Source organism: Emydura macquarii, unplaced genomic scaffold, assembly GCF_026122565.2.
Source record: "Emydura macquarii macquarii isolate MOO-44397 ecotype Brisbane River unplaced genomic scaffold, CSIRO-AGI_Emac_v2 contig_3692, whole genome shotgun sequence".
Classification (NCBI taxonomy): Eukaryota; Metazoa; Chordata; order Testudines; family Chelidae; genus Emydura; species Emydura macquarii.
In genome coordinates, this window is record NW_027133829.1 from 262748 (window position 1) to 275453 (window position 12706).

At 38.6% G+C, this 12706-nt stretch overlaps 1 protein-coding gene across 2 annotated transcripts in view; it reads left to right on the forward strand.

The window, feature by feature from the left end:
- The window catches only part of GFRA1 (GDNF family receptor alpha 1), a 184488-nt gene that overhangs the window by 146026 nt on the left and 25756 nt on the right, over positions 1 to 12706 (forward strand). The window contains exons 6-8 of one of the 2 annotated variants that reach the window (XM_067537184.1): positions 6661 to 6795; positions 9853 to 10031; positions 10831 to 10942. In XM_067537184.1, coding sequence (XP_067393285.1) covers positions 6661 to 6795; positions 9853 to 10031; positions 10831 to 10842 — 326 coding nt within the window. In that variant the 3' untranslated portion in view covers positions 10843 to 10942. Of the gene's footprint in view, positions 1 to 6660; positions 6796 to 9852; positions 10032 to 10830; positions 10943 to 12706 lie in introns of those variants that run through there. The other variant, XM_067537183.1, reaches the window with a different exon arrangement.

Consider the following 12706-nt stretch of genomic DNA (forward strand, 5'->3'; position numbering starts at 1 on the left):
AAGGTTGGAGATACCAAGGTGTGAAACCCAACCCATGGGTCATACCAATGTTAATCAAACTGGACCTGTCTCTACTCCCACACTGACTTCATACAAGTGTAACTATTGAATTCAATATAAGGTTTCCCATTAAGTTTTTTAAACATTTTTCCTTACTTTTTTTCTTCATCCTATCCTTTTAATTTCCCTGTATCTCTCTGAAATTCCATTGGATTTTGTGTTAATGAACTAGGATTGCAGGATTGGGCACTGTAACACACTGCTAGGGATACCCAGAGCTGTGAGCCACTCTGTTCACTCTCTCTTAACATAGAGTCATAGAAGTGTAGGACTGGAAGGGACCTCAAGAGGTCTTCTAGTCCAGTCCCCTGCACTCAAGGCAGGCCTAAGTATTATCTAGACCATCTCTGACAGGTGTTTCTCTAACCTGCTTTTAAAAATCTCCAGTGATGGAGATTCCACAACCTCCATAGGCAATTTATTCCAGTGCTTAACTACCCTGATAGTAAGGAAGTTTTTCCTAATGTCCAACCTAAATTGCCTTTGCTGCAATTTAAACCCAGTGCTTCTTGTCCTATCCTCAGAACAATTGTTCTCCCTCCTCCTTGTAACAACCTTTTACCTACTTGAAAACTGTTTTGTCCCCCCTCAGTCGTCTCTTCTCCAGACTAAACAAACCTAGTTTTTTCAATCTTCCCTCATAGATCATGTTTTCTAGACCTTTAATCATTTTTGTTGCTCTTCTCTGGACTTTCTCCAATTTGTCCACATCTTTCCGAAAATGTGGCTCCCAGAACTGGACACAATATTCCAACTGAGGCCTAATCAGCGCGGAGCAGAGCTGAGGAATTATTTCTTGTGTCTTGCTTACAACACTCCTGCTAATACATCCCAGAGTTTCAGCTCATTGAAGATATCCTGGTTAAGCCAGGGTAGTCTCTTGCCACACTTCCTACTTTCCTACTCAGTGGGATAGTTTGCTCTTATGCCCTTAATAATGTCTCTTTGAAAAACTGCCAACTCTCTTGAACTGTTTTTCTCCTTCGACTTGCTTCCCATTGAACCCCCTGTATTTGCTAAAATCAGCCTTCTTGAAATCCATTATCTTTATTGTGCTGTTTTCCCTCCTAACATTCCTTAGAATCATGAATTCTATCATTTCATGATCACTTTCACCCAAACTGCCTTCCACTTTCAAGTTCTCAACCACTTCCTCCCTATTTGTCAAAATCAAATCTAGAACAGCCTCTCCCCTATTAACTTTCTCGACCTTCTCAAATAAAAAATTGTCCATAATATACTCCAAGAACTTGTTGGATAATCTGTGACCTGCTGTTATTTTCCCAACAGATGTCTGGGTAGATGACCTCTCCCATCACCACCAAGTCCTGTGGTTTGGATGATTTTGTTAGTTGTTCATAAAAAGCCTCATCCATCTCTTCTTCCTGATTAGGTGGTCTGTAGGAGACCCCTACCATGACATCACTCTGTTTTTTACCCGTTTTTTCCTTATCCAGAGACTTTCAACAAGTCTGTCTTCTATTTCCATCTCAACCTCAGTCAGAGTTTATACATTTTTATATATAAAGCAACACCTCCTCCTTTTTTCCCTGCCTCTCCTTTCTGAGAAAGCTGTACCCTTCTGTACCAATATTCCAGGCCTGTGTATTATCCCACCAGATCTCTGTGATGCCAACTATGTCATAGTTATGTTTGTTAACTAGCATTTCTAGTTCTTCCTGCTTATTCCCCATACTTCTCTCATGGTATACAGACATCTAAGATACTGATTTGATTCCCCCCCCCTATGTTCTCTCTCCCTTAATCCCTGCTATAATGGCCCATGCTCCCCCCAATTTCTAACTTTTCCCCCAGGTCTCCATGTTTTGACTTACCTGTGGGCTTCTGTCTCCTGCCCCCATGGAACATAATTTAAAGTGCATTAGGTTAGCCGGTATCCAAATAAACTCTTTCCTTTCCTTGATAGGCTTTCTAGCTGTCTCGCATATGAATCACTTAAAACCAATACATCAGTGCAGGAAGTGTGAATCTCACTTACCGAACAAACTGTGTGTAAATCTTGCCAACTACGCCACTGTAACAAGCTGCTGGGGTTATCCATAGCTGTGTGCCACTTGTGCAACCTCTCTGCCTCAGCAAGAAGGAGTTTTGCTGGCAGTTGCACTGTGTATCAGCTTCCTGCCATACCAGTCTGTCTTCCTCATCAGCAAACTCCTCAAGGCTCTCCTGGTTCCAGCCTCACTTAGCAAGTAAACTCCAGCCCCCAAAGCTCCTCAGAGAGGTTTCTCTGTAATATGTGGCCCCTGTCACTGTGCATTCACAGATGATACTAAGATTACCGCTCTATTTAATAGGCAGTACGTCACAGCTTATCAATTTAACTGAGGTAAATACACCTTCTGTTCAAACACAGCAATGAATTGGTTTATAGTAAAAGTAAGGCAAGTTTCTTAACAAAAGAGCATGGATTAAGTGATACCAAGTAAAAGAGATAAGTGTAGAGATGGTTACAAGTGGAAACACCCATTTAAAAATCTAAAACTTTGACACAGTCTTTGTCCAACGTGGTTTCTCTCACCCACAGTCTCTTGTCCAACGTGGTTTCTCTCACCCACAGTCTCCTTTCCAGCTTTTTGCTGGCCAGGCTGACCAGGACCCATTACAGAGGTCAAATTGCTTGCTTTCCTTGTCTCCCTGAGATGAAGGACAAAGAGGGAGTCTCTCTGTGTTTCTTATTACCCAAAGGGATTTCTTTGTCTTACAAGTCAGGAAGCTCTCCTGAGGATTCAGTCTCCTGTGACTGTCGGGGGTACAGGAGCCATGTTAATTCTCCATCTCTCAAGTTCAGGAACAGGATCCCCCCAGCTGCCTTAGCTGGATAGTTTTGTTTACTGCTAATATTTAAAAGGAGGTTAACCCGTATTACTTTGTCTAGGGCAGACCTGTGTATCACTTTTATCTAGGCTAAGCTGTCTTGTCTCAAACATGTTCTAGTAACATCATGCAGAGGGAATTTGTAACTTCATGCATAAGGTTAACACTTGCATTCTACATTAATAACCAGCATGATGTTAGCTTTCATATGACCCCTCACAAGGCATATTTTGTACAAATATATTATTGCAGTAGGGTGTGAATACAAGGGTGCCTAGGGTCTCAGGCACATAATTCTGGATCTTATTACAATTAGCTGATCTTTTGGCCTGAGCCAAATGATTCCTGTTATTCTGCATTCTTTCTTCCTATAATATTCTACTTTGCTGATATTCCTGTTGTAAAGCACATGTGCTCAGTAATTGTAACCGTCTCTGCTAGGCCTCAGCCAATTCCTGTAGTCAAATTCAGGGTCACACCTTGGTTGGAGAATCTTAGTTAAACTTTTTTCCATTCTTAAAAGATATTCTGATTTGAGCTGGGAGATATGCTGAGGTTCAGGCCAGTTCTGCCTCTGCCTAATGCATGATTGTGATTCCTGCTCCAGAGAACATGATACAACAATTGGAAATAGTGACCACAACAGAGCTATTATGACCTGTTTTACTCCCAGCCTACATGATTACCCTGATCTGTTAATGTTCCTTCAGCAGAATTTTCAAGTGGCCATCTTACAACAAACCAAACATCCCTTGCACAGGGAAATAAGGGAATCCACCCCAGAAAACCAAACGTATAATCTGCTTGGGTTCTCATGTGACCCCAGGTTTAGAGGACACTTTAAACTAGCTGCTCTATTTTTCCCATATATACAGTTTGTGTGCTGTATGTACATATTCCTCATCCTGTCTTTCCTGTGTTCACTGACCCTGATCACAGCTTGGCACCTGTTACGCTTTCACCCTCCGTTTAGACCCACTTTTATGACCTTATTACCTCCTCTTCTTGAAAGTCTTACATTAGTGGCCCTTCCAACTTCCTTCACACCCTTTTATTTTCTAATTCTTTATCAAGTATTTTTTTATCATCAGTTTTTTTGATACTTGTGTGTTTTCTTTCCATTAAAAAACTCTGGTTTTTCATTTTGTCTCTGCATTTATTCCTTCCAGATCATAAATATCACATAATTGAAACAGTGGGCTGAAATCATCAATGAAATAATGGGTCGATATTTTTCATTTATTTTATTTTAATTTAATAGCATTTCTGTTCTTATTTATCTGCTGTTACATTTTCATAAATAGTGCAAGTGATATTTGCTATATTCCCTCACTGCATTTAATAAATAGTGTGAACTGTTCTATTTACACATAAGCTGGTCTTATGTAGACTAGGTAATTATCACTAGAATTTTTTGTTAAAGATTGAGAGCAGATAAAGAAAGTGTTTGCATTCTACTTCAAAAATATCTCAAAACAATTTTTTGGGGGCGATTCTTGTCATTTGCAGCTAACTTCAGGTCTGCATAACTTTCAGCATTTCTTCGAGACATCTCATGATGTTTGTTTTTCTTTGTCTTCCATTTCATTCGTGAAACAATTTAATCATTCTCGTCGATGCCTGGATGATTGAAAGGTGCTCCAATAGTGCTGCATTTTCTATTGCTACGCACTAATGTGCTGTTTGGCAGCCTCTTTTTGGTGAGGATTATAAATGCTAGGCTCTATGGACCAAATCAGTCCCTTCAGTCTGCACTGTGGGTCTCTAATATGTGTCCTTCACCCATTCCACATGCACAGCTACCACTGACAATACATTTGCTCTAGTGTGGAACAGAGAGAAGTTTGCCCTAAACCTCCAGGCTACTGGGTGGGGGATGTAGATGCCTAAATATGTTCTCAGCCAACTGTTGCCCTCATGAGAGCAATTCTGGAGTAATTCCATTGACTTCTTGGCTTGGAATCAATGGAGTTATTTCAGATTTACACCAGCAGAGTTTGGAATATAATCTTTGAAGAATGAATCATTTTAAAAAACAAGGGTCAATCCTTACTCAAGTTTGTAAACAATTTACTTAGACTGGGAATAACTTCAGAGAGACTACTCATTTGACTAAATGCTCAGCAACATGAATAAGGGCCGCATAATCTAGATCAATGGAGGGCATTCCCAGTATTTGCTTTAGGACATGGAATGCACTCTTTATTTTGGTTTAGTTGTTGTTTTCTCTGAGCCTGAAATGTAAATAACAGATTACTTATCCAATAATTTCTATACTTAAAAAAAAAGTTAGAATGGAAGCACAGATACATGATCATAGGTTGTTGGCAATGTTTAAGAAATGCAGAATTTAGGGCTGTACAGGATCTCAAGAGGTCATTTAGTCCAGCCCCTTGCACTGAGACAGGATCAAAAATAGCTAAACCATCCCTGACAGGTGTTTCATTCAACCTGTTCTTAAAAATCTCCAATGCTTGGGATTCCACCACCTCCCTTGGAAGCCTAGTCCACTGCTTAACTATCCTTATAGTTAGAAAGTTTTTCCTAATAGATAACGTAAATCTGCCTTGCTGCAGATTTATCTGATAACTTCTTGTCCTACCTTCAGTGGACATGGAGAACAAGTGATCTCTGTCCTCTCTATAATAGTCCTTAACATATTTTAGGACTATTATCAGGTTCTCCCCTCAGTCTTCCTTTTCTTAAGACTAAACATGCCCAGTTTAACCTTTCCACGAGTCAGGATTTTCTAAACCTTTTATCATTGTTGTTGTTCTCCTCTGGACTATCTCCAACTTGTGCACATCCTTCTTAGAATGTGGCACCCAAAACTGGACACAATACTCCAGCTGAGACCTCACCAGTGCTTAGTAGAGTGGGACAGTTAGCTCCCGTGTCTTATATGCAACATTCCTGTTACTATAGCACAGAATTATATTAGCCTTTTTCACAACTGAATCACATTGTTGAATGATGTTCAATTTGTGATCCACTATAACCCCAGCTCCTTTTCAAGTAGTACTATCACCTAGCCCGTTATTCCCCAATTTATAGTTGTGCATTTGATTTTTCCTGCCTAAGTATATACTTTGCAATTGTCTTTTTATTGAATTTCTTCTTGTTGATTTCAGACCAATTTTCCAATTTGTCAATATCATTTTGAATTCTAATCCTGTCCTCCAAAGTGCTAGCTACCCCTCCCCATTTAGTATCATCCTCACATTTTATAAGCATATTCTCCACTGTGTTATCCAAGTCATTAATGGCATTGACACTAAAAGCAACGTTATTAGTAAATTGAAATCTGCAGAAAATAAGTTCTAGCTAGTTATGAAGATTAAATATATGTTTTCTGTGTTCCTCTCCTGCCACATTGGGAGCAGAACTTTTCAGAACAGTCGGACTTGGAATTAGTAGCCCACGGAGATGTATGGGGCAGTTAGATCTCTCATAGCTATTATTTCAAGCTGTCTGCAAACTCATGTGGACATCTCAGCATCAGTTACACTACAGTCAAGTTTTCACCCATTGCTTAACAACCATAAGAGCTAGAACCTTTTTTAAAAAAAAATGAAAGCTGAGATTGTGCACTCAACAGATGACTCTGAGAGCTAGGCCATAGGCATGGGTCTATCGTGCTTATGCCTTAATCCACCTCTGTTTCTGTCTACCTCCAAATGTTGTTTGTCACTTGTTTGGGTAGCGTTATAAGGGTAGGTCATTACAAAGATTACTAATGTACAGTGTGTTGCTCTTTGTTAATAGGCACAGTTATGACGCCAAACTACATAGACTCCAACAGTCTCAGCGTTGCCCCATGGTGTGACTGCAGCAACAGTGGTAATGACATAGAAGAATGCCTGAAATTTCTGAATTTCTTCCAGGACAATACATGCCTTAGTGAGTGCAATATTCTAAAATGTTTTCAAACATATATTTGTTCATGTTGCAACATGTGCTGTATTGGGTTGTTTCATTTAGTTTTTAAGTACACTATGATACTTGAAGGCCACTTCTATGCATTTTAATAGATTGCATATGTAATAGGTACAGAAACTACTAGAACTAAAAGCACCCTGAGCAAATCTACCTGATGTGCTGTTCATGGCTAAGCTTGTAAACGTGAGAAGTTGTGGGAGATAATTCCCAATAACAATAGTACTTAATGTGGAAAAATTCTTCTACCCACCGATCATATTTTGGGTGGCCATCAGGGAAGGTCTGTACCAGAAGACTGCGAGATTTGAGTGGGTTATGTATAATGTGAGAAACTCAAATAAAGATGGAAATAGGCTATGAAGAGTTTATATATATATATATATGAATTGGAATTTTATTATCAATACACTCTTGGATACTTGAAATTTGGTCACAAACTTCGCTCAGATGGTCATTTTCACAATGAGATCTTGATGCAGCTGTTTCATTCAGATTGTTATGTTATGGTTTTATCAGCCCAATCTATGGGCTATTTTAAATTTCAGAGTGGCTCAGTGGAGTCAGTTTTGGTAGACTTCCTTTCCAAACTTCCTTTTTGCCAGAAGCTTTCCAACTGAATGATAGGGAACATGCAGTAGAATTGGAATTTCAGAGAAACAATTTATTGCTGAGATAGGGCTCAATACAACATTTAAGGTAGTCAGAGGAGTCATACGGCACACAGACTTGGTTACCTCTTTAAAAAACAGAAATACAATAGCGGTGGGTCTGAAGTAGGCCATTCTCTAATGGGGGATAGGGTCGTTATAGTGAAATTCCATCACTGAGCTATCAAAGACCCTGCACTTCTCTAAAACCTTGTCTCTATGACCTTGCAGTGGTATGTAGCTACATGCCTTGGTGAAAGGCTCTCGCAGTGGAGAGCTTCTGGAGCCTTTCTCCTTGCCCCTTGTTTTCTCCCTGACAGAGCCTTTCACCACTGCTTGCTTCTTTCACTGCGGTGGGAAAAAGCTCTGGAGGTGGGGAGGCAGTGGGACACTACACTGCTAAAAATAGCAGTGTGGATGGGTGAAGGCTCTGCTTGAACATGTGGAGAACCATGTAGGTTATACACCCTAGGATTCAGATATGTAGGATACTCTACTCTACTCTACTCATCTAGGCACTGCCTCATTTTGTACACTGTTATTTATACCCATGCTAGCTGGGCATGCAGTGTCTGTGCTCTACATATCACTAACGGTGTAGACTGCCTAAGACAATTTTTATCCTTTGCCTCTACCCAAGAGTCTCTCAGCGTAGTACTTCCATTAAGCATCAGGAGTTCTATGTGCAGAAAGATGACAAGATTGAGCCCTATTTGTAAAATGCCTTGGAAGGATTGCTAGGCAGGAAAGGTTAATGTAGATCATTGGTTAAGCAATCAGTTCCGACTGGGATTCTAAATGAGAAAGGGCAACTGTATAGCATCCATAGCTTCTCCAAACTGCCTCTCACATAACTGCCTATAGTATTTCATATTTTGCTAATTTGTAAGTGTGTTGATTAGTCATTACTATCATGTTACGAGTTCCTTTTAGACTTTTGCTATACACCAAACCCTTTGTCTTCTCTTTTGCTGCCAGAATAAAAAGTTTAATGACAATAAAGCAGTGAGATTAGAGGTCACTGTGAGAAAAATTATACTTATCCTGGCAGGGAAACCTCTTCTTCATGGAAAAAAAATTAAAGGTGTTCCTGATTTAATAGCATTTCATGGGAGGGTTGGGTGGGGGGCTGTTCTCTTGTCTTCTCATAAAATGGTCTTTCAACATTTGGGAAAAAGCATCTGTTTCAGAACAGACTAAAACGTCCGTTTTAATTTTTAAGTATAGTATTATTTACTAGAGGGTGCCTTCATATTCTCTTGTAGTTCCTCCTACAGCACTGAAAATAAGCAGCTGGCACCCTATTTAATGTTGGTAATTATTTGGTCTCCTGTGACATTTACTATGTGGAAAATACTACAACTCACCTTGTTTAAGAGAGAATGCTGGACAGAAAAGTCCTTTCATACTGTTCCCACTTCGCCACCATCAATCCAACCAATTGTAATGCCTTTTTTATAAATCAGTCTCTGCTTGTTGGAACTCTAAAATCAAATACTAAAATAAAGTGCATATTTCTAAGATGAGGGATAAATGTAAATAATTTTATAGAGAGATGGATGCCAGTGAAGAGTATTATTTATAACTTCCACATTCAAGTCCCATGTGAAATTGTTTGATTCCTTATACAATGAATGTGAAATAAGAAATCCCTAAATCCATGCTGAGTCCCCAAAGACCTGATTAAAAACTATTTTTCTATTCATTTGTATAAAACAACCCACAACCAATTTACCCTTGCCATAAACACTGTCTTTAATCCCAGGAAACTGATAAGCTTTTTAACTTTTATATTCTAAACTTTTGGTTTAAGCATATTTCTCTTACTTGGTTTTGTAGATTTTGTTTGGAAACTGGAAGAAAAAGATCATCTTAATTAAACAGTCCAATGTTTATAGGCACATTCGTTTTTAAAAACAAGCTGTGGAAATAAATCAGTACATTGGTTGCTACTTATGTTTAGCTTGTTGCATAACATAATTTATCAGAATTAGGACACAACGTTCATATTGTATCTTAAGTCTCACCAGTTAAGTTTTTTGAAGCTTTTGTATGGCATGCCAATTTGCTTACAGTATATTAAGCTTCCATCAAAAATGACTGAAAATATTTCAGGGAGAATACAGCAGCAGATAAACCTGTGACCCCTAAAATTCACATTTCTGGCATGTATTCAAAATTCATTGAAACTAGCTTTTGAATATAAAAACTTGAGTTTGGACAAATAAGGACAAGGTTTTGCATGAGAGAGCATTTTTGCAGTTATTCTATTCAATGGCATCAATTTTTTATTTATTTCTTTTAAATTCCAGTTCTGCTGTCTGTGGCATTTGTTTACATGCAAAATTTTCTCTATGCTTGTTTTCTACAGAAAATGCAATTCAGGCCTTCGGCAATGGTACCGATGTGACTGTGTGGCAGCCAATCCTACCAGTGCAAACCACCACAGCAACAACTACAACAGCTTCTAGATTTAAAAACATAGGCTCAGAGAGCACCAACAATGAAATACCCACCCACAACGATTTACCAGCATGTGCAAATCTGCAGGTAAGATTGCTTCATAAGTGCTACATACAGATAGCAATATAAATGTGCAAAATGGAGGGAAGGAAATTGTTATTGATATAGAATCTGTCACCTCCCCTGCTGTGTATGCAGATAGACTTGAATTAATCTGTATTCTGCTCTGTTGGTTCTAATGTTGGAATTATTTACCCAATGTATTGTAAGCTGTTAGACACTCTAATTTTAAATAAGAAGCATAATAAGACTAGGCTGCACAGTAACCAAGGAACAGGCAGCTTTGGTTATGGGCTTGGCACTCCTGCTACCCAGCCAGTATAGAGCAGATAGAGATGATGCACTCAATCGTCCAGATTCAAAGGTTATGCTGAGTGTGAACTAGTGTATCTTGCACCTTCTTCCAGGCCCTTCATCATGTTAGTTACATCAACGTAGACTCATTTAGATGAAGTGAATGTGAACATAAGAGTGTAGTTGGTATAACTGACATGGGAAAAGGTTGGAAAAAGATATAGATTACTCAGACTCCCCTCTGAATTAGGCCCAATGTCCCGAAGAGTTTTTGGCCAGTGGCCCTGGCTATATTTCGTAATGCTTCAGTTAGTCAATTCATGGTGTGGTATTGATTCTGGATTTTAAAGAGGCTAATCACTTGCCCACGGCCATAAATGCAGCTATCAGAAGATTACAGAATTTGGGCAGGAAAGAACCACAGAATGTGGGCAGGGGAGAACATGAGGTGAAAGAAAATTTAAACTGAAAACATCTCTAGGCCAGAGGATTTTAGAAATCCTGTATTATAAAGATTTCTGGTTGTTTACAGATACTGAATTAGCTCGAGGACAGATCTGCTTGGCCCACTTTTTGTTTTGTCTTCACAGTGGGACAGTAGCAACAGGACACAAATGAATTGCTTTCAGTTTTGTTATTAAAGGTCCTATCTGACATGAATTTGGTTTTACACTGGATACTCAAACTATGAATCATAGGGTTCTGAATCAAAGGTCATCTAGTCTAACCACCACCAAAATGCAGGACCATCCAAGAACCAACTAATCCATCCAAGAACTAACATTTGTTGTTGCTCTCTGAGATAGCTTTTACATTTTTCTTACTTATAAAATGTTTGATTGTTGTATTCTTACTGTCAGAAAATATCAACGTACCTACATTCATTTCTGGGGACAGTTCATATATCTCAGGATATTCCCAGCCTTTATTCTGCTTCCTCATTTTTCCTATTCCATTTCCCCATCACTAAATCCTTTTAGTTTCTCCCTTTACATGGCATGTCAAGTAGGCAAATTTCATATAAACCTAATACATTTCACAGGTGTCATTGACTTGGAAGATATATTGGGATTAATGATGGTGAGACTTGCTTTCTCTTTCTTTTAGTGTGATTTTGCATATCTGTATTTTCATTATTAGTCAAGCTTTGTAAGTTATTGCTAATTAACATTGAATGTATTTACATATGCATTAGCCACTTGATTTGAAAAAATATTCCGGTTAAAAAAGTGAACCTCTGAATTCTTGTGCTTAAAAACAAAAAGTTAATGGAGAAAACATTAATTCATAGTCATATTATATTTAATGAGTCGGACTGATGAACCGAGTATTTCTTCTTTTGAGCAGGGATCATGTCTATCTTCCATGTTTGTACTGCCCCTACCAGAACAGGGCTTCTGGGTGCTACCAAAATACACATAATAAATATTGGATTGGAATTGACAGACTATCACAGATCCCATTGATTTCGATTGGAGTTCTAAATGCTCCTTTGAAAATCAGGCTGCTTTTTCAAGTAACTGAATTAGCCCCCACTTTCTTCCCTCTCTCCCTGCCCCAATCCTCTATTATTTTAAAAGTCACATACTATCTCAGTCAATCAGCGCTGTTGGGGCTATATTTTCACTTTGCAAGTGCCGCTGATACCGTAGGTCAGGAAAGACACTGGAGTAAATGTCTCTTTGGAGAACAGACAGTTTCACACATTTGACTGGCTAGTGTTTAGGAACTGTAGCTATATCCATGTTCAGAAATACCTGAGGTTATCTGAACCAGACAGCTTTATCTTTTGTGAGATGTAATATTCCAGTATCAGCACCTTCCTTGCCTCATAACTGAAACCAAAAATTTAATAAAGGAAAATTTAAACCAATCAGATATAGCTGATCCTGTTTTTTATTGAATATACATTTGTCAGGCAATGTGGTGCTACTTTAATATGAGACTTAAAGTTAAACTAATTAAAATATTATAAATTAACCAAGCTAGTGAAGACATTTGTAGTACATTAAGACAAGCTCTATTCTTCATATGTTCACCTCCCATGAGAAGGGTTGTTCCTTTGTAGTATTTTCAGAACCCGCACTAGTATTACTGAGAGCATGCTAAGGGGTTTTGTTATAGTCTTTGTGTTTGAGATAGAAGACACTCTTTAAAAAAGGGAATATCGCATCAACATTATGAAAAGAAGAATTAGAGGCAAAGGTATCAATACAACAAGACAATTACATTTTAAGAGAAAATGAAAATGGTAATTTTGATGATGTTAAGTCTTGACTTTTACCTCGTCAGATCCATAGTAGGTACAAGGGTTCCATTATACAACACAAAGGGGGGTTGGGTGAGGAATTGATTGATTAATATAAAATGTCATAGAAATGACTAAGTACTAACCTCCTGAGGCTGTA